Source organism: Macaca thibetana, chromosome 17 (genome assembly GCF_024542745.1).
Source record: "Macaca thibetana thibetana isolate TM-01 chromosome 17, ASM2454274v1, whole genome shotgun sequence".
Classification (NCBI taxonomy): Eukaryota; Metazoa; Chordata; class Mammalia; order Primates; family Cercopithecidae; genus Macaca; species Macaca thibetana.
The window spans coordinates 39,045,612-39,069,039 of record NC_065594.1 but is presented as its reverse complement, the minus strand read 5'-3'; the positions used below and the strand labels follow the sequence as shown (position 1 = coordinate 39,069,039).

The 23,428-nt window shown below is 37.1% G+C and overlaps 1 protein-coding gene across 6 annotated transcripts in view; it reads right to left on the bottom strand.

Moving 5' to 3' along the window:
- The window catches only part of TDRD3 (tudor domain containing 3), a 200,086-nt gene that overhangs the window by 129,706 nt on the left and 46,952 nt on the right, over positions 1–23,428 (bottom strand). For 3 of the 6 annotated variants that reach the window (XM_050766527.1, XM_050766523.1, XM_050766528.1), the window contains exon 3: positions 21,947–22,012. The exons of 1 other annotated variant lie outside the window; for it this stretch is intronic. Coding sequence is in view for 1 of the 5 variants with exons in the window: in XM_050766523.1 (XP_050622480.1) it covers positions 21,947–22,012 (66 nt within the window). In the remaining 4 variants the exon portion in view is untranslated. Of the gene's footprint in view, positions 1–1,466; positions 2,763–21,946; positions 22,013–23,428 lie in introns of those variants that run through there. 2 more of the 6 variants (XM_050766525.1, XM_050766526.1) reach the window with 2 other exon arrangements.

The window sequence follows — 23,428 nt, the reverse complement described above, 5'->3', positions numbered from 1 at the left end:
CCGGGTGTAGTAGCTCACACCTGTAATCCCAGCACTTTGGGAGGCCGAGGCAGGTGGATTACCTGAGGTCAGGAGCTTGTGACCAGCTGGGCCAACATGGTGAATCCCTGTCTCTACTAAAAATACAAAAATTAGCTGGGTATGGTGGCGTGCACCTGTAATCCCAGCTACTCAAGAGGCTGAGGCAGCAGAATCACTTGAATCCGGGAAGTGGAAGTTGCAGTGAGCCCATATCAAGCCATTGCACTGCAGCCTGGATGACAGAGCGAGACTCCATCTCAAAACAACAACAACAACAATAACAAAAGAATGTTTTCTGTTCAGACATCAAGTTTAAAGTGCTCCCTCTTCTGGTATACATGAAGCATACAATACCACCAAAACCATAAAAAGTTCAAGAAGTATGAGTTGTAATTGACATATTTTCACATTTTCCTTTTTAAAATAAAAAATTTAATTTAACTTTGATATTAAATCTAATGCTGTATTATATGTGTTGGCCAAATTTCAAAGATAAAAATAAAATAGAGCAAAGTTGAGAAATAACAGTAAAATCTGCTTATGTGTCTGAAAAATAAATTTAACTAAAGTGACAACTTCTACATCTTTAAGTAGTATCATACCTTAGGGGAAAAAGGCTGTTTTAAAATTAGGCTTTTAAGTAAAATATTTCTCTGCGTATTAATTTATATTTTCAGCAAAGAGAAATGTGAAATGATTGACAAATATTTACACTACATTTCCTGAGCAAGCATGTTCCCAAGTTGAAAATTTTCTACTCCATATTTACCAGTATTTTGCCAAAAAATGAATAATTTTGTTATTATAAATTTAGGCCTAGAGAATATAATTAGAAAAGAGAATCTAAAGTTTCACCTAATTTTCACTTAAGAAAAAAAATTTCAAGTTGAAGCAAGTCTGAAACTCTTAACAAGTATAGATAAGCTGCTAATTCAGGATGAACTTTTTCTTTAGCTTTTGTTAATGCCATTAAAATAAGGACATTTAAATTAAATCATAGGCATGTTATGGTTATTATAGCTCACAATTCTGTTTATTTTGGTATCCCATATTTTTAGTCCAGGCACTGACAAATATCTAGCCTATGCTTTCCAATACAATCCTCCAGCCACATGTAGCTATTTAAATTTGCATTTAAATTAAAACTAAGTGAAATTAAAAATTGTTCAATCATACTAGCCATATTTCAAGTGTTCTATATATGCAGAGCACAGAGTTAGACCACTTTCATCACTGCAAAAAACCCACCACACAGTTGGTGATGATCTAAGCCTATGTGTTCCAAAATGAGTCCAAAATGAGACTCATGCATCCTAGGCACCTCACTTCCATTCAAATGTAGGAGGGAAACATTTGTTTTTATTTGATTCAATTAAGATTGAAACTGAAATTATATATTATCAAGTTTTTTCTTTGTTTTGGTAGTCAAAAAATTCCAACTTTACCAGTATTCGATTCCTGGAGAAACAACGGCACCCTTATTCAATCCATACAACACAGGTCACTAGGCATCTTCATGGAATTCTGGGAGTTCTACGTCCCCTGGGTGTTGGCATGACACCTTCACTTGTTTGCTTTCAATGTGTTGTGACAAACTGCCTTTTCTTTGTGCACAGTTAAGTGGACATATGTATTACATTACCTAGTTTCACCCACTAATGCTCACAAAATGGACATCACTTTAAAAGATTCTGTCAAAGGAACACAAATTGAAGACAATGCCAATGATGCAAATGCAGGACAGGAACAGGACTATTTTGGTGATCTCCTACATCTGGTTGACTATGAGAACAAAGATCTGGGGAATGAAGGATAGGGAGGAACACCTGCCCCCAAATGCTGATTTCCAAGCAAGTAGCCAGTTTACTTATTTAATTAATCCTGCTCCTGCCCTCTCCACCTCTTTTTGTGGGTTAAATAGTGGCTCCACCAAAAGACAAGTCCAACTGGAACCTATAAACGTGACCTCGTTTGGGAACAAGGCTCTTTTCAGATGTAATTAAGGTAAGGATCTAGAGATGAGAACACTGTGAATTACAGTGGGCCCTAAAGCCAATGATGAGTGTCCCTAGAAGAGAAGGGGAAACAAACACAGAGAGACAGGGTATAAAGACCAAGTCAAAATGAAGGCAGAAATTAAAGTTACACATCTACAAGCCAAAAAAGACCAAGGACTACTACAGCTAGCAAAAGCTAGGAGAGAAGCATGGAACTGATACTCCCTCAGAGCCTCCAAAAGGAAGCAACCCTGCTGACACTTTAATTTTAACTTCTGGCCTACAAAACTGTGAGAAAATTAATTTCCATTGTTTTAAGTCACCAAGTTTCTGGTAATTTGTTACAGCAGCCTCAGATAACTAATATACCCACTCATGTAATGAGTTACCTGATTGCAAAGAAAATACTGTATATTGGCCTCAGCCTCATCCATCTTCCTCTTGAGATCCAGCCTAGCTAGGGAACATGAGGGAGGGGGCACTTATTCAGCCTCCTCACTGGATTGGCACTTCCATGAGTGAGTGTACAAGCCTACATGTTCTGTGGTTCAGTTAATGCGTTCATTTGGCTGTCCCACTAAGCCACATCTTCAAAATACATTTTAATCAGTAATAAAGTTATTTTGGCCCAAATATGCCACTCTTGTACTTGTTAACTGGTTCAAAAGCAAAGTAGAAAAGGAGGTATTATTTATTAGATCCTCCTGAGAAACCCATAGATTTTACAGAATCTCTAGTCACTTCTTAATTAGAATCACCAAGCCTTAATAGTTCCACAATTCAGAAATATTCTTTTTTTTTTTTTTTTTTTTGAGACGGAAACCCCAGGCTGGAGTGCAGTGGCAGGATCTCAGCTCACTGCAAGCTCCGCCTCCCGGGTTCACGCCATTCTCCTGCCTCAGCCTCCCGAGTAGCTGGGACTACAGGCGCCCGCCACCTCGCCCGGCTAGTTTTTTGTATTTCTTAGTAGAGACGGGGTTTCACCGTGTTATCCAGGATGGTCTCGATCTCCTGACCTCGTGATCCACCCGTCTCGGCCTCCCAAAGTGCTGGGATTACAGGCTTGAGAATTCAGAAATATTCTATAAGTAAACCAGTATATATAATGATTTTTTTCATTATTCTGCTCACAATATTCAGTTTCTTATACTCTGTAGTTAAAACATAGGGAAGCAATGGACCTAGATAAAATATACATAATAAATTTTTTTAAATGTTATGGTTCTAAGATCCTAAATCCTGAATCTAAAATCATCTTAAGGCCAGGTGCGGTGACTCACACCTGTAATCCCAGCACTTAGGGAGACGGAGGTGGGTGGCTCTCTTGAACCCAGGAGTTTGAGACCAGCCTGGGCAACATAGGGAGACCCCATCTCTACAAAAAATACAAAAATTAGCCAAGCATGGTGGTGTGTGCTTGCAGGCGCAGCTACTTGGGAGGCTGAGATGGCAGGATCTTTTGAGCCTGGGAGGTGGAGGCTACAGTGAACCATGATTGTGCCACTGCACTCTGGCCCAGGTGACAAAAAAAAAAAAGTGTCTCAAAAAAAACCAAATCATCTAAAACATCCACAAAAATAGACAAGAATTAACTTCAAAATCTTTCTTCAACTACTGTTAAGAGCAACTCCAAAGTAAAAAAAAAATATTAATTTCAAATGAAAATAATAAAAAGGATTAATCTTGGTCACACAAGTTTTCTTTAATGTCTGATTTTCTCTTTTGTATTAGTATAAGAAACAATCAAATGAAAATACTCTAAAAAATTTTAATGGCTTAGAATGATGTATCATTGCACCTCCAGGTAAGCATGTCTAACTCTAATAAACAATATTAAGTATCTGCTACAAATATTCTCTCAGGGCATTAATCCACGCATCATTCCTTCTTCTCCCGAGGTAGATGAATACCTCTGTCATCTAAACTCCTAACTAGTCATACCAACTGATATGAAATATCAGATTTAAATGCTTGTGTAAGTTTATTAATTTATTGATCATACTAAATAACATTCTTGTGTATCAATCAGACTCTCCAAAGTCTGGATGACAGGGGACTAATTCTCTACAGTATAATCGCATCTGGATAAACACTTAAAACAATTTTTTTTCTTAACTCTAGAAACCATTTAAGACACTTAGCCTGAAAATACATGCCAGCCATTTATTTTTATAATCTTTTTATTTATTATTATTTATTATTTTTTGAGATGGAGTCTCACTCTGTCGCCCAGGCTGGAGTGCAATGATCTCAGCTCCCTGCAACCTCCACCTCCCAGGTTCAAGTGATTCTCCTTCCTCAGCCTCCCTAGTAGCTGGGATTACAGGTGTGAGCAACCACACCCAGCTAATTTTTGTATCTTTTTTAGTAGAGACGGGTTTAGCCATGTTGGCCAGGCTGGTCTCAAACTCTGGACCTCAGGTGATCCACCCACCTTGGCCTTCCAAAGTGCCGGGATTACAGGCGTGAGCAACCACACCTGGCCTGTTTTTGAAACTTATTAATTCTCTTGAGAAAGAAATTTCTCAATCTGTATACCTAACAACATAAACATCACATTCTCCATCAACCCCAGAAATAAACCATATACCCAAAAGGAATATATGAGTATGATTCAGTTCCAATCAATGTTCCATCATTATTGCAAAGTAGATTAAAATTAAGAGAAAATGAAATAGTTTCATCTTCCATAGTTCTTTTATCTACAAAGTCATAATTCATTTCCTTCTCTACCCTACCACTACTTCCAAAAGCATTTCCAGTAGCTTCAGAGGAGAGTTCCTAGGGCTTATTTTTTCATCCATTCTTTTATTTTAAAGGAGGTTTTTGGCTAAATTATTGACATCTTTACCTTAAGGCCCAGGCAACAGGGCAATGTTTCAAGAAAGCTGCCTTGGAAGAAGAAATAGTAATTCTGCATATAGCTACTTTAAAAGCCTAAAAGATAAGCTTTAAATAGCATTTATGATTATCTCTTTTTTTACCTACTTTCTCTGTCAAACATCTCTTAGTATCATTTTAACACAATTTGACTTTAATAAATAAATATAAGCCAGGCGTGGTGGCTCACACCTGTAATCCCAGCACTTTGGGGGGCTGAGGTGGGCGGATCACCTGAAGTCAGGAGATGGAGACTGGCCTAACCAACATGGTGAAATGTGAAACCTTGTCTCTACTAAAAACACAAAAGTTGCCGGGCATGGTGGCAGGCACCTGTAATCCCAGCTACTTGGGAGGCTGAGGCAAGAGAATCGCTTAAACTCAAGAGGGAGAGGTTGCAGTGAGCCGAGATCGCACCATTGCACTCCAGCCTGGGCAACAAAGAGCAAGACTCCGTCTCAACCAATCAATCAATCAATCAATCGAGGTGGGATAGGAAGAGAGAAAAAGTCGGATTTGTCACACACACCCTGTACCATTCTAAGTACGGTATCAGACCCAAGAAAACAAAAATAAAAAAGAACAATACATTGTTAGAAATTTCAAAAATATTCCCAATGTCATCCATGTACGCATTTAGGGTGAACCCCAATTTGGGCTACATTTCCCTCCAGAGAAGATGAGTGTTTGCCTCCGGCAGTAACAACACCGCAACGAAGAGTTTCAGCTTTGGGCTGGTGGCAAAGGGGCAAAGTTAACCTTAGCCGGCACTTTAACTCACTGTAAGTCAGTAGCACCCCCACTGGCTCAAGGCAGAAACAAGCACATATCCCTTCTGATTCAAGTGGCCAGGATCCTCACAGAGAAAGATCAAGAAAAATGAAATCATAACAAACTATCATGAGACTTACAAGGAAACAAGCTACAAAGATGGAGAAACATTAAAAAAAATTATTTAAAAAAATTTTAAGCCCCTAAGGACTTGAGAATTTGTAATTATCAAACACAGACTACAAAATAATAAGCCTAAACTAGAAAATTTATACAAAACTGTAAACCCAATAGGAACAAGTATCTTCTCAAGCATACATGTGACATTTACAAATACATATCAAGCCATAAAGACTCTACAAATTTCAAAATACATTTATTATTCAGTCCAAATTCTCTGATCACAACGTAACTGGATTAGAAATCCATAACCAAAACAAATCTAATATTCTGTAATCAAAATAGGGAAAGAAGTAATCATAAGGTGAATTAAAAAATATTTAGAGCTAAATAATGAAAGTACCATGTATACAACTTTTATACCTGAACATATGTTTGTAAATATGTAAATACATATATTTCCTATATAAATACAGGAGTATAGTTAAATCAGTGCTAGAAGAAAAATTAATAAAGAAAACTGGAAAAAAAAAAAAAAACTAAAGAGTTGAATTAAGAATTTGTCTTTTATATCATGAACAGCACTCCAAGCCAGCTCAAGAAGCAAAGCAGGCCAACAGAAATGCTGTATTTTTAATTTATTCTACTAAAATTGTTTAAAATGCTTTGTATTTATTGAAAGCTTAAATGGGTGGGTATTTGTTCACATAGCTCCACAGTACCTCGCCAGGGAGCATTCCAGTATCACGCAGGGTCATGTGATCTAGCCAAGAGCAGCCATTAACCTAGTGATTAACGTGAGAGACATTGTCTTATGGAGAATGGGATGCTTAACTTTGTCAAGCACCTCAGTTACACATTTGCCTTTTCTACAATTGTACTTCCCAAGTGCTATTCCAGTAAGAGCTGATACTCATTTCAGGTACCAAACCTTTTGAGTTCAACTGATCAAACCAAAGGAAAAGTGTTGCTAGAGAAAATTACGAGGGGCGGAGCAAGATGGCCGAATAGGAACAGCTCCAGTCTCCAACTCCCAGCGCGAGCGACACAGAAGACTGGTGATTTCTGCATTTTCAACTGAGGTACTGGGTTCATCTCACTAGGGAGTGCCAGACAATCGGTGCTGGTCAGCTGCTACAGCCCCACCAGCGAGAGCTGAAGCAGGGCGAGGCATCGCCTCACCTGGGAAGCGCAAGGGGAAAGGGAATCCCTTTTCCTAGCCAGGGGAACTGAGACACACAACACATGGAAAATCGGGTAACTCCCACCCGAATAGTGCGCTTTAAGCAAACAGGCACACCTGGAGATAATATCCCACACCTGGCCGGGAGGGTCCCACACCCACGGAGCCTCCCTCATTGCTAGCACAGCAGTCTGCGATATCGCGGCAAGGCAGCAGCGAGGCTGGGGGAGGGGCACCCGCCATTGCTGAGGCTTAAGTAGGTAAACAAAGCTGCTGGGAAGCTCGAACTGGGTGGAGCTCACAGCAGCTCAAGGAAACCTGCCTGTCTCTGTAGACTCCACCTCTGGGGACAGGGCACAGTAAACAAAAGCAGCAGAAACCTCTGCAGATGCAAACGACTCTGTCTGACAGCTTTGAAGAGAGCAGTGGATCTCCCAACACGGAGGTTGAGATCTGAGAACGGACAGACTGCCTACTCAAGTGGGTCCCTGACCCCTGAGTAGCCTAACTGGGAGACATCCCCCACTAGGGGCAGTCTGACACCCCACACCTCACAGGGTGGAGTACACCCCTGAGAGGAAGCCTCCAAAGCAAGACAGTAGGTACACTCGCTGTTCAGCAATATTCTATCTTCTGCAGCCTCTGCTGCTGACACCCAGGCAAACAGGGTCTGGAGTGGATCTCAAGCAAGCTCCAACAGACCTACAGCTGAGGGTCCTGACTGTTAGAAGGCAAACTATCAAACAGGAAGGACACCTACACCAAAACCCCATCAGTACGTCACCATCATCAAAGACCAGAGGCAGATAAAACCACAAAGATGGGGAAAAAGCAGGGCAGAAAAGCTGGAAATTCAAAAAATAAGAGCGCATCTCCCCCAGCAAAGAAGCACAGCTCATCGCCAGCGACGGATCAAAGCTGGACGGAGAATGACTCTGACGAGATGAGAGAAGAAGGCTTCAGTCCATCAAACTTCTCAGAGCTAAAGGAGGAATTATGTACCCAGCGCAAAGAAACTAAAAATCTTAAAAAAAAAAAGTGGAATAATTGATGGCTAGAGTAATTAATGCAGAGAAGGTCATAAACGAAATGAAAGAGATGAAAACCATGACACGAGAAATACGTGACAAATGCACAAGCTTCAGTAACCGACTCGATCAACTGGAAGAAAGAGTATCAGAGATTGAGGATCAAATGAATGAAATGAAGCGAGAAGAGAAACCAAAAGAAAAAAGAAGAAAAAGAAATGAACAAAGCCTGAAAGAAGTATGGAATTATGTAAAAAGACCAAATCTATGTCTGATTGGGGTGCCTGAAAGTGAGGGGGAAAATGGAACCAAGTTGGAAAACACTCTTCAGGATATCATCCAGGAGAACTTCCCCAACCTAGTAGGGCAGGCCAACATTCAAATCCAGGAAATACAGAGAACGCCACAAAGATACTCCTCGAGAAGAGCAACTCCAAGACACATAATTGCCAGATTCACCAGAGTTGAAATGAAGGAAAAAATCTTAAGGGCAGCCAGAGAGAAAGGTCGGGGTACCCACAAAGGGAAGCCCATCAGACTAACAGCAGATCTCTCGGCAGAAACTCTCCAAGCCAGAAGAGAGTGGGGGCCAATATTCAACATTCTTAAAGAAAAGAATTTTAAACCCAGAATTTCATATCCAGCCAAACTAAGTTTCATAAGTGAAGTAGAAATAAAATCCTTTACAGATAAGCAAATGCTTAGAGATTTTGTCACCACTAGGCCTGCCTTACAAGAGACCCTGAAGGAAGCACTCAACATGGAAAGGAACAACCGGTACCAGCCATTGCAAAAACATGCCAAAACGTAAAAACCATCGAGGCTAGGAAGAAACTGCATCAACTAACGAGCAAAATAACCAGTTAATATCATAATGGCAGGATCAAGTTCACACATAACAATATTAACCTTAAATGTAAATGGACTAAATGCTCAATTTAAAAGACATAGACTGGCAAACTGGATAAAGAGTCAAGACCCATCAGTCTGCTGTATTCAGGAGACCCATCTCACACGCAGAGATATACATAGGCTCAAAATAAAGGGATGGAGGAAGATTTACCAAGCAAATGGAGAACAAAAGAAAGCAGGGGTTGCAATACTAGTCTCTGATAAAATAGACTTTAAACCATCAAAGATCAAAAGAGACAAAGAAGGCCATTACATAATGGTAAAGGGATCAATTCAACAGGAAGAACTAACTATCCTAAATATATATGCACCCAATACAGGAGCACCCAGATTCATAAAGCAAGTCCTTAGAGACTTACAAAGAGACTTAGACTCCCATACAATAATAATGGGAGACTTCAACACTCCATTGTCAACATTAGACAGATCAACGAGACAGAAAGTTAACAAGGATGTCCAGGAATTGAACTCATCTCTGCAGCAAGCAGACCTAATAGACATCTATAGAACTCTCCACCCCAAGGCCGGGCGCGGTGGCTCAAGCCTGTAATCCCAGCACTTTGGGAGACCGAGACGGGTGGATCACGAGGTCAGGAGATCGAGACCATCCTGGTGAACATGGTGAAACCCCGTCTCTACTAAAAAATACAAAAAACTAGCCGGGCGAGGTGGCAGCGCCTGTAGTCCCAGCTACTCGGGAGGCTGAGGCAGGAGAATGGCGTGAACCCGGGAGGCGGAGCTTGCAGTGAGCTGAGATCCGGCCACTGCAACTCCAGCCTGGGAGACAGAGCGAGACTCCGTCTCAAAAAAAAAAAAAAAAAAAAAAAAAAAAAAAAGAACTCTCCACCCCAAATCAACAGAATATACATTCTTCCCAGCACCACATCGCACTCATTCCAAAATTGACCACATAATTGGAAGTAAAGCACTCCTCAGCAAATGCACAAGAACAGAAATTATAACAAACTGTCTCTCAGACCACAGTGCAATCAAACTAGAACTCAGGACTAAGAAACTCAATCAAAACCGCTCAACTACATGGAAACTGAACAACCTGCTCCTGAATGACTACTGGGTACATAACGAAATGAAGGCAGAAATAAAGATGTTCTTTGAAACCAATGAGAACAAAGATACAACATACCAGAATCTCTGGGACACATTTAAAGCAGTGTGTAGAGGGAAATTTATAGCACTAAATGCCCACAAGAGAAAGCTGGAAAGATCTAAAATTGACACTCTAACATCACAATTAAAAGAACTAGAGAAGCAAGAGCAAACACATTTTGAAAGCTAGCAGAAGGCAAGTAATAACTAAGATCAGAGCAGAACTGAAGGAGATAGAGACACAAAAAACCCTCCAAAAAAATCAATCAATCCAGGAGTTGGTGTTTTGAAAAGATCAACAAAATTGACAGACCGCTAGCAAGACTAATAAAGAAGAAAAGAGAGAAGAATCAAATAGACGCAATAAAAAATGATAAAGGGGATATCACCACCGACCCCACAGAAATACAAACTACCATCAGAGAATACTATAAACACCTCTACGCAAATAAACTAGAAAATCTAGAAGAAATGGATAATTTCCTGGACACTTACACTCTTCCAAGACTAAACCAGGAAGAAGTTGAATCCCTGAATAGACCAACAGCAGGCTCTGAAATTGAGGCAATAATTAATAGCCTACCAACCAAAAAAAGTCCAGGACCAGATGGATTCACAGCTGAATTCTACCAGAGGTACAAGGAGGAGCTGGTACCATTCCTTCTGAAACTATTCCAATCAATAGAAAAAGAGGGAATCCTCCCTAACTCATTTTATGAGGCCAACATCATCCTGATACCAAAGCCTGGCAGAGACACAACAAAAAAAGAGAATTTTAGACCAATATCCCTGATGAACATCGATGCAAAAATCCTCAATAAAATACTGGCAAACCGGATTCAGCAGCACATCAAAAAGCTTATCCACCATGATCAAGTGGGCTTCATCCCTGGGATGCAAGGCTGGTTCAACATTCGCAAATCAATAAACATAATCCAGCATATAAACAGAACCAAAGACAAGAACCACATGATTATCTCAATAGATGCAGAAAAGGCTTTTGACAAAATTCAACAGCCCTTCATGCTAAAAATGCTCAATAAATTCGGTATTGATGGAACGTACCTCAAAATAATAAGAGCTATTTATGACAAACCCACAGCCAATATCATACTGAATGGGCAAAAACTGGAAAAATTCCCTTTGAAAACTGGCACAAGACAGGGATGCTCTCTCTCACCACTCCTATTCAACATAGTGTTGGAAGTTCTGGCTAGGGCAATCAGGCAAGAGAAAGAAATCAAGGGTATTCAGTTAGGAAAAGAAGAAGTCAAATTGTCCCTGTTTGCAGATGACATGATTGTATATTTAGAAAACCCCATTGTCTCAGCCCAAAATCTCCTTAAGCTGATAGGCAACTTCAGCAAAGTCTCAGGATACAAAATTAATGTGCAAAAATCACAAGCATTCTTATACACCAGTAACAGACAAACAGAGAGCCAAATCAGGAATGAACTTCCATTCACAATTGCTTCAAAGAGAATCAAATACCTAGGAATCCAACTTACAAGGGATGTAAAGGACCTCTTCAAGGAGAACTACAAACCACTGCTCAGTGAAATAAAAGAGGACACAAACAAATGGAAGAACATACCATGCTCATGGATAGGAAGAATCAATATCGTGAAAATGGCCATACTGCCCAAGGTTATTTATAGATTCAATGCCATCCCCATCAAGCTACCAATGAGTTTCTTCACAGAATTGGAAAGAACTGCTTTAAAGTTCATATGGAACCAAAAAAGAGCCCGCATCTCCAAGACAATCCTAAGTCAAAAGAACAAAGCTGGAGGCATCACACTACCTGACTTCAAACTATACTACAAGGCTACAGTAACCAAAACAGCATGGTACTGGTACCAAAACAGAATATAGACCAATGGAACAGAACAGAGTCCTCAGAAATAATACCACACATCTACAGCCATCTGATCTTTGACAAACCTGAGAAAAACAAGAAATGTGGAAAGGATTCCCTATTTAATAAATGGTGCCGGGAAAATTGGCTAGCCATAAGTAGAAAGCTGAAACTGGATCCTTTCCTTACTCCTGATACGAAAATTAATTCAAGATGGATTAGAGACTTAAATTTTAGACCTAATACCATAAAAACCCTAGAGGAAAACCTAGGTAGTACCATTCAGGACCTAGGCATGGGCAAAGACTTCACGTCTAAAACACCAAAAGCAACGGCAGCAAAAGCCAAAATTGACAAATGGGATCTAATTAAACTAAAAAGCTTCTGCACAGCAAAAGAAACTACCATCAGAGTGAACAGGAAACCTACAGAATGGGAGAAAATTTTTGCAATCTACTCATCTGACAAAGGGCTAATATCCAGAACCTACAAAGAACTCAAACAAATTTACAAGAAAAAAACAAACAACCCCATCAAAAAGTGGCCAAAGGATATGAACAGACATTTCTCAAAAGAAGACATTCATACAGCCAACAGACACATGAAAAAATGCTCATCATCACTGGCCATCAGAGAAATGCAAATCAAAACCACAATGAGATACCATCTCACACCAGTTAGAATGGCGATCATTAAAAAGTCAGGAAACAACAGGTGCTGGAGAGGATGTGGAGAAATAGGAACACTTTTACACTGTTGGTGGGATTGTAAACTAGTTCAACCATTATGGAAAACAGTATGGCGATTCCTCAAGGATCTAGAACTAGATGTACCATATGACCCAGCCATCCCATTACTGGGGATATACCCAAAGGATTATAAATCATGCTGCTATAAAGACACATGCACACGTATGTTCATTGCGGCACTATTCACAATAGCAAAGACTTGGAATCAACCCAAATGTCCATCAGTGACAGACTGGATTAAGAAAATGTGTCACATATACACCATGGAATACTATGCAGCCATCAAAAAGGATGAGTTTGTGTCCTTTGTAGGGACATGGATGCAGCTGGAAACCATCATTCTTAGCAAGCTATCACAAGAACAGAAAACCAAACACTGCATGTTCTCACTCATAGGTGGGAACTGAACAATGAGATCACTTGGACTCGGGAAGGGGGACATCACACACCGGGGCCTATTATGGGGAGGGGGGAGGGGGGGGGGAGGGATTGCATTGGGAGTTATACCTGATGTAAATGACGAGTAGTTGGGTGCTGACGAGTTGATGGGTGCAGCACAGCAACATGGCACAAGTATACATATGTAACAAACCTGCACGTTATGCACATGTACCCTAGAACTTAAAGTATAATAATAATAATAATAAAGAAAAAAAAGAAAAAAGAAAATTACGAAAAAGGTGAAAAAGAAAAAATGGTAGTAATTGAGTAGAAAAACAATTACTCTAATTCATATGTGTATTGGTTGGTAACCAGATTTATATAAGTAGAACTGAATTGGCTAGGAAAAGAAAAACTATATGTTACTCGTTTTCCTAAGCTGTCTTTTTGAGGCTTAGTCAGTCATTGGGAAAATGTTTAGAATTGTTTCTTGCTATTAGTCCTCATTTTATGTATGTTACCCTTCAATAAGTTCTCCCCATTTTAGTTTTCTAGGATTATTCATGTGTATTGTCTTATTTGGCTTTTGCTATATATTTTAACTTCGTTGTTAAATTTTTGTATTGTATAGTTTCTTTGGTATATCTTAACACCTATTTTTGAAAATATAAAACTAATGAGTTGAACTAAGAAGTTGAGAAAAAAAGCAATGAGTTCAAATCAGGTAGAAGAAAAATAAATGAATCAAACTAAAAATACAATAACAACATTAACAAGTTTTACTGTAACAAAGACTAATGAAATTGATAACGGACAAGAGTGATCAAGAAGCAAAGAGTAAAGGCACAAAGCAACAATTTAAGAAATGATAACAGTAATAAGAGACATATATATTTAAAAAAAAAAGAAAAAGAAAAGAACTAAGGACAGCGATCGAAATGTCCATAAACTATTAGGTTGGTGCAAAAGTATCTGTGGTTTTTGCCATTACTTTCAATGGAAAAAACCGCAATTATTTTTGCACCAACCTAATAGTAAGTGGAAAGACAAAACGTGGTATATCCATACAATGGAATATTACTCACCAATAAATAGGAAAAACTATCAACATATGCTATGTTATAGATTACCCTAAAAAATATTACACTAAATAAAAGAAGCCAGATACAACATATATATCATGTGATTCCATTCATGTGAAATACCAAGAAAAGGCAAATTTATAGAGAAAACTTAAAAGAATACACAGAATAATGTAAGACTGTATTATTCTTATTGTAAATGGTGTTTTAAAAATTGTATCTGGAATAAAAATAGAATATATAGGAATAATAACATAATAATAACTGGCAGGTGACAGAATTACAATCAATATGCAAATATCAGCTGCCTTTCCATGTACCAGTAACAGATGGAAAGAGTAATTAAAAAAATTTTTAAACACCGTTTACAATAACAAAAATAGACAGATCCAGGAATAAAGCTTACAAAAGATGCACAGCCCATATACTTCCAATAAATTATAAAACATTATGGGAAAAATAAATGAAGAGATATATCCAGGGTTGTGCTGGAGCCAGCTCATAAAAGCTCACAAGAACTTTTTATGTACATTTCTTCCTAATTCCCTGTTCAGTGATTTCATAACATAGCTTATAATCAGTCAAACAGGGAATATTTATACCACAGAAAGTGGCAAATGCTATGTGTAAGGGCTCTTTTTTGCTCTTCAGAGATGTGTTTTACCAGCATTTCACTGGTAATATCATATCACATAAAGATATCAATTGTTTTTAAGCTAATGTGCAATTTCAGTCAAAACTCCAACATGATATTTTTAAAAGTCTTAATCGTTTGATTCTAAAATCTGTATTGGCAGGGGAGAGAATGGCGTACGGAAGAATAATGTATTTTACAATCACAAGATCAGAAAATTTTGATCATTTCAAGTGTCACAAAAGAAATGTCTCAATTGAATCTCATATACAATACTGAAGGTAACATAGTTGATACAAGTGCTTTGCAAGAAAATTTAGCATTATCTTGTAAAGTTGAATACTGGCCTAATTCCACAATGCAGTAGGGTTCCATTCCTGTTTATATTCCTTAGGGAAACTGTTACACGTGTGCAGAGGTGTGTTGGTAAAATACTTCTGGTAGAAGGACAGGGGAAAAGCCACTGTAATCTGTAATTTGTGCCAATTTCCAAGGCCAACCACAACCATCAACTGTATGTTATTGTACTCTAAATTGGGAAAAGATGCCGACAATCAACTTCATGAGCTGGAACAAGCTGGATCCAGCACACGGCAAGCATCTAACACTATGCCTTGTACCAGTGATCTCAATGGCTCTGGACATTTACTCTGGCACTCCTGCAGCTACTACTCCAGAAACAATCTTGCTGCAGCTTCAACTATTACTGACAGGATTCTCCACAGGTCCCACTTTTTTGTGTGTAACTGGCCCAACTCCAAGGCAGCTACACCTGACTAGCATAGCTGTAAAGGAGGCTGGGAGAAAAGTATCTGGCATTTTCTTCTTCTCTACCACCAAAACTCTTAAAATGGGAAATTCCCCCAAACACAAGGAGATAATTCAGGTTTTAGGAATTACAAATATCCACTATACTTATCTTCCATGTATTGTTACCAGTCAAGATCTGTCAAGCTTTATTTTCCATTCTTTAGTTCTACTACAAAGGAGCTTTTTGTGTAACAGAAAATATTAAATATAGTGTGTGTGTATGTGTAATCTATGTGTGTATGTGTGTATGTATCGTGTAGCTATTAACATAAGAGTTTAAATACGCCCAATACAGGGCATCTACCCACTATTCCTTCATTGAAAATCACATCTCTAAAAGCTAACAGTCTAGCAAGAAAAGCAAACTAATACCCTCACTAAACTGAAATGGCAGCCCCTTTATTGTACACACCTTTGACATAGCATTTGTTTCACTACATTGACACAGCTGGTTTCTCAACCTCTTATTAGGCTATGTGCTCCAAGAAGAGAGAGGCTGTCTTGATCTCTGTATCCCTATCACTTGGCACAATTACACATTCAGACACTGTCTGATTTAAAAAAAAAAGGAAATTTCTAGTGCTTTAACTATAATTTACTTAGCACTTCCTAGATACACACCAGAAAATGTTGCATGATCTTTACACAAGTGCTTTAATTTACCTCCAGAAATATAAAGTACATTACGATTACTTGTATATACTAAACAAGAAAATTAAGGACAGAGGGTGAAGTACTTTACCAGTGGTCACTCAGTAAGAGGCAAATTAGAATTCCTATTCAGATCTATCTCATGCCAAAGCCTGTTTTTGTAGTGCATATTCTAAAAGTATGATAATATTTATTACATACTAAAAACATGTAGGTATAAAGGGCAATGAGAACATTCAAATTTAAAAATTAATTATGCTCAAAAGAGGTCAAGAACATTAGAAGAGAAGGGTCACACCTCAGTTGGAATCTGAAAAATAAATAGCAGTTTGTCTGACAGCTGAGGGAAGGACGCTCAGGTGCTATAGCAACAAAAAACTGTGATCTTAGGGAAGGTGCAATTCTCTTATCTCTAAAGTAAAAGGAAAGGCTGTAATAGTTTATATTTTCTGTGTTGTTCTGAATATTGTATAGATAATACATACAAATTATTTAACATGGGACCTAGCATAGAACAGGTCCTCAACAAATGACAGAAGAAAAACAAGCACAAGAATAAGAATTATTAGAATTCACTAAAAACCAGGGTTCTCCTAGGTAAGGTAGGTGCTTGTGCCAAAAAAGATCAAGAAGGAAGCAGATGAGAATAGCATCAAGAATATTGAAAGAAATAGCTTTAGGGAAGGGAGTACCTAATCCTAATCTCAAATTTTTCAAATGATATTCATATGCAGCAAGGGAGTTTAAGTGGAAAATAAAGAATAAAATTAAAACTTTCTGAATTATAAATATAGTGGTATATTTACTAGAAGATCTACCCCTTAGGAATTTTTAAAACATTTAACAAATTCCTAATAATTAAGAAATTGACAACATAATCTTGAATAGGTTTTCGCAAACTTAAGATTCCCTGAAAGTAAAAAGCCTCAATTTAACCCTCAAAATAACAGTAGGGCATATAAATTGCTCGCATTCAATCATAAAGTAATTATAGCAAATGAATACAAGAAAAGTATGTGGGACTACCAGCCAAAAGTAACACTTTTCCCAATGTATCATTGGACAATTCCCACGTTTCTATTCTTCACTTCTCTAACTTTTTGTTCCTTGGAACCAAAAAGAGAAAAAGGTAAGTCAAATAGTTTATTTTTCAATTATCTGGAAGAGTATCTATTTAAACTCCACAGAAGTCCTATTAGTAAGTACCAATAAGGACTTGTAAATAAAGCATAAAAGTTTTAGTAATCCATTTTTTCTAAAAATACAAGTAAATGTTTAATTTTAACATATAGTTCACTAAAAGAAGCAAATTGTATTACTTAACACAGACTAAATTAACATATAGGAAACCTATTATCTTATTAAATCAAAAGTTAACACTTTTTTCAATTCCTTTTCTTTTTAAAAACCCGATTTCTAGACTATCCAAGGGCAAGAGAACCTTCACTTTCAATTTTAAGGCAGTGAAGCCATCTTGTGGTTGATGTCAGTATTGCTGAGGTTTTGAGACCAGTCACTCCTATTTGGGAAAATTAGGTCAATCATAGTTTTACATTTAAAAAGGTATATATAACATGTCATTCTTAGAACTTACAAAAAAATAAACACAGAACTGAAAGACTGTACAGTTAGGACTCCATAGTAGTACATAAGGTCCTCAAGTAGCTGAATTAGTAACAAAGTATTTTGAAACTAATCTGTATTTTATAATTAACTTTTAGTTTAAAAAGCTACAGCAAAATATTAAAATTGGAGAAGAATATTAAACAGTTATACTTCCTTTTTATCGTGACTTTTTCCATAATTTTTAGCTTACAAGCTGCTACAGCAGTCCTAGGACTTTGTAATATCCGAGAAAAACAAAGCACACCCTGAAAAACTCAGAAAATAAGTTGCAAAATATGGCTTCCCTACCACACCTCCCTCCAGTCACAATTTTTACAGTTTTTGAATCAAATATGAAGTACCTATCAGAAAATCTGGAAGCCTGGAAAAAACTGTCATCATCCAACTCTCACCACTTTTTAAGGGAACTTTGTGGAGAAAAGACAGAAATTGAAAAGTATGTTAAGAAGAAAATGGAAGAAAGAGAAAAGAACCTGAGCAAAACTACTATATTAATTAGTAATAAAGTTACTTCTACTTTTTGCCATTCTACCTTCTCCCAAAATAATCAATGATAGTAGCAATTACTAAGACTTTAGTTTCAAAGCTTCGGGACAATGCCTTTCTGAAGGCCTCTGATGTGTTTTAGAACAAGAGATGTAAATTCAGCATGTCCGGGAGTAGCTGTCCTCTAACTGCAGACTTACAATCTTGCTTACCTGATCACAGATCTATCAGTTCTCCAATCTCCCTTTCCATTCTCAAGTTCCCAAATGCTGAAAACAGCATTATCTAAGTCTAATTAATTACAAAAATAATAATACACACTGTGTGATCATTTACTTTGGGCTTTCAGGAGATGAAGTTTGAAGACTCCTCTCTACACTCCTTTAATCTACTTCCAAAAAAAATTACTGATTTGTCTTGGGCAAGCTCCAGTGCATTGTATTGAGCCTCAGGCCTAGTGAATGAGATTCCAAGGTGGTTGGAAAATACATGGGTGAGGCCCTTTCAAAGGGACCACACAAGGTTAACAGAGGCAGCTTCTACTAAGATGGCACCCTCCTCCCCGCAACATGTTGCTTTTTAACTCTGCTTCTTAAATATTGGGCCAAATGCTCTCCAATCCTCACTCTCCTTTGGCTTTCTCTCTCAGAAATGGTAATTATCAGATGGGCTTGGAACTTAGTAGAAACAGTCAGAGCTTGCTTTAATTCTACCAGAGACTAACCTACCTCAAGTAGTAGAATTCTGCATGGGGCTTGGGGCCAAAACCCAGACAAAAATGATTTGCCAATTTGCCTTACCTTATTCATTGAATCCCCTTGAAGATCTCTCAGTAACAAGATACCCATAATAAGGATTCATATATTCTTAGACTTCCAAGACAAAAATACCATCCTAAATTGCTCATAATTCTCGAAGTTTGCCATATGCATTGTGCTGGATTTAGCATTATCTCATTTAGGTCTTCAATGTTGTAAGGGAGTAGTATTTAAATGATAAGGAAATTAAAATCTAGCGAGATTAACTAACTTATGAAAAGTCACAAAAACTAATAAGCAGGAGAAAGAAGATTTAAATCCACGGCAATGACCCTATGTCTGGATGTCTCCAATCTGTTCCTGATCCCTATCATTTAATGCCCCTCCACCCTCAATCAGAAACATGCCACAACCATGCCTCCTCTGCTTCTTGAAATAGTCTATCATATATTTTAAGTTTTCTAAGTTAGTTTTTGGAACATTGGTTTTTAGTACGCCCTATTTGAAAGATCACTAGATAACCCAGTTTTTTCTTTCTTTCACTCTTTTCTAATATAAAAAGAAAACTAGAAAATATCATTTTATACCAAAATCTGGCATGGTCAAGAGATAGGCAGATTACTTATTCAAATATTCTGTTTGCCAAATGTTGTCCTATATCTTATGCACAGATTCAAACAAAGTTAATTTAAACAAGAACTATAACTTACATAATGTTAGTAAGTGATCAGTAGTGTCTGATTCTAGAGTCATGCATTTATAGTCATCATTAATGGTAAAATGCTGGTTAATAAAAGTATTCCAATGAAGACATAAATAAGGAGCTTTTACTACATTAGTCTTATTTTACTAACAAAGAAACCAAAATAGTTCAATTCACATCTAAAATATATTCCTTGAATATTTACTTTGGTTTAAGATAGTTACATTTTTATTTAACATATGGATTTTTAACCAAAGACAAACCAAATGAGTAATTTCTGTGTGTCAACTTCTAAAATGTTTATTTAAATTATTTTTCAAAACATCTTCATTAATACGGTGAAGACAATTATTAATAATGTGAGAATAATATATATTCTTATATGACATATAAGAATAATTCTGTGAAAAGGCCAGGCACGGTGGCTCAGACCTGTAATCCCAGTACTTTGGGAGGCTGAGGTGGGCAGATGACTTAAGGTCAGCAGTTTGAGACCAGACTGGCCAACATGCAGAAATCCCATCTCTACTAAAAAATACAAAAATTAGCCAGGCATGGTGGCGTGCGCCTGTAGTCCCAGTTACTAGGGAGGCTGGGGCAGGAGTATCACCTGAACCCAGGTGGTGGAGGTTGCAGTAAGCTGAGATCATATCACTGCACTCCAGCCTGGGCAACAGAGCAAGACTCTGTCTCAAAATAATAATAATAATAATAATAATAATACTTCTGTGAATAATAATTCTAGAGAACTGTTTATTAATATTGTATTGGAAGTATGTAATGAAAGGAAAAAATATAATCAATGAGGAAGAGCTAGCAGAGATAACAAATTTTTGTTTCATGTGAAAACTTACATTTGCATTAAGAATGTTTTAAAAGATAAAATTTGACACAGAATAATCTAAATCAGAAAGTTTTAAGGTTATTTTTCTTCTTGCTAGCTACATTCAAAGGAAATCTTAAAGAGACCACTGTGCAAAATTTTTAAAAGTAAAAACGCTCTGAAAGGGTGAAGGGAGCAGACAAGAGTCTCTGTACTACTATCCTACGAACTTGTAGCAGAGGTGAGTTCTCAGCATCTTTTAGGACACACAGAGAAACCAGAAAACCAAGAATCAGAAAACTTCAAAATTTTAAGTAAAATAATGTAAGGATGTACAGACACTGCTTTGATATTATTTACTTTTCCTATAGAGATCCGTTGCACTCAACAGACCTAGTCGAGATTGTTGCTTACTTTTCTAAATATGCTTCCTAGAACTCTACATCTCCTGGAAACCCGTTCAAAATGCAAATTCTTGGATTCCATCCTAGTCCTACAGAATCAGAAACTCAGACAGGAGTAGAAGTGGTTTGAGGTCCAGCAATTTGTGTTCTAGCCAGACCTCTGGGAAATTCTGGTGCACACTGAAGTCTGAGATAGCCACTATAACCAAAAGAAAAAGAAATGTAAAGAAACTGGGGAGGATTCTAAGAACAACAGAGATGAAAGAAAAGCTTGAGACTGAGAATAAACAAAGGAATCAAGATAGATGGCTTTAGCAAAAAGAAATGTGTGGCAGTGACATTTATGTCTTCACGTATATAATTATTCACAAAGGAAGGTAACCAGATGTACTCCATTTCTCCTGACGAAAGACAAAGAAGACATGGACTTTAACTTGCAGGGTAAAAGTTTAGGTAAAAATATAATTAAAGTTTGCTAACACAAAAAAATTCATAACACGAATACATATGTGTGTACTGCAAAATGATTGCAATAAACAAATGCACAGCTTCACCAAATTGCTCCTAATACTTTCCTAATCTTATATTTGTATATAATAAGCTCATTAAATAAACGTTAACAGTTTATTAAGGTAACTAAAATAAAAAGGTAAATAAAATTGAAAGATAGGAAAAGGTCATTGTAATGAGTGCCAGTTACATCTGGTAAGTCTCACGGTTCATATAAGGATGCCATAGCTAAAATTCCTGAAACAAAAGGTTGTGTTTTTTTAATGTTGAAAAGTCAAAAAAGTTTAACTCTTAATAATTTTCCATGGAAGTCACCATAACAATGACTTTGTGACCTGTTCACCTCCAGAGTATTTTGCAATTGCAGTCTTTATTGACAAAAAATAATTCCAGTAATTTAGTTCACATTTATTGTAGTTAGCATAATTTAAGAAGTTATTGATTTTCTTTACCTTTTCTACCTTTCCACTATTGATGTCACTGGGGAGGAATTTCTTGCCAATTGTTCTCAGATCTGTCTAAAATAAAAATATTATTATTAAAATGGAATTATAGAAAAGAGTAAACTTAAAGCTAATCTCATGAACAAAAGATGAAATTACTTATGGTTGGTGAAACAAAAACTCAGTTTAACTGGTCATGAAATCTACATGTATTATCAATCCTTCAAGTAACATAGTCCCATAATACGTTGTTTAAAGTTTACCAGTAAGATGAACAGCAACACATAAGGCCTTAATCCTGGTCATATTTCTTTAAGTAACCTTTTTCCTTACTAACTCTTCTCTACTAAAATCCAAAACTTAATTCATGTAAATTGTAATCTTACTAAAAAATATCACATTCCAAAATCAAATGAGAGCTTTTGAATACATATACATAGCATATTTTTAAAAACTGAATCCCATATAACCTTGACATTACATAAAAACATATCACCCTATAGGCTATGATATCTGTAACATAAAGCTACATAACATACAATATCCCAGGATACAATACCACTGGAATACCAAAGAAGTTATAGTAACCTTTACTATAGTAATTTCATTTGCTTAAACAAGTTACAGAAATAGAAGTTGGTAAACAATGACTATGAAAATGCAGAAGTACCTGCAACTCAGCAAGGAAAATATAAGAACTAACATAAACAAGGCTACAGCATTCACGATATTAAAAAAGAAAATTCTGACTACACAATCTACCTAAAAAAACGGAACATTTTAGGACTGTGTCCTCTTCAGAAAGTGAAAATATAAAGGAATGGTAAGAGACTTGCTCAGAGGAAAACTCTCAGTACTCATAAAAAAGGTCCAATTATTTAAACTAATAAATTATCTTGATGCTTGAGATAGTGGATTAGCATAGTAACTGAAGCTGGCTGTATTGTTTTATTTCTCCTTATAGTAAACAGTAGCTCTTCATCACCTTAAGAACAAGATAAAAGGAAACAGACTTAGAGTACATTTAACCACATAAATTATAAGGGAAAAATTTTTACTTAAGAAGAAAACACTAGATGATTAAAATTATTGTGATGTGAAATGAATACATACAGAGGGGCAGAACCACCTTCTTTTAACACCTACCATAACAGAATATCCTCCTATTTGAAATATCCACGTGGTCAGCTCAAGAAATGAGAATATAAGTTACATAATCCCCACAGATTCTTTCCAGTTTTTTACTGCTGTGATTCATAACTTACTCTTTAATGTAACGCAGGGATCACTCAAACTAAAATTCACTGAATAGAACTGCATGGCAAATTAAAAGCCAAATCCAGACTCGTGTAACAGTGCTTTAGGCTTATGCTTTTTGCAACCTCAATCCAATAACAGAATGAAAAGAAACATAAACTGTACCTCACGTTGTACTCCTTTTCACTTGGAAAGTACTGAATAACATAGGGGTAAAAAAATACTTTCTTACCC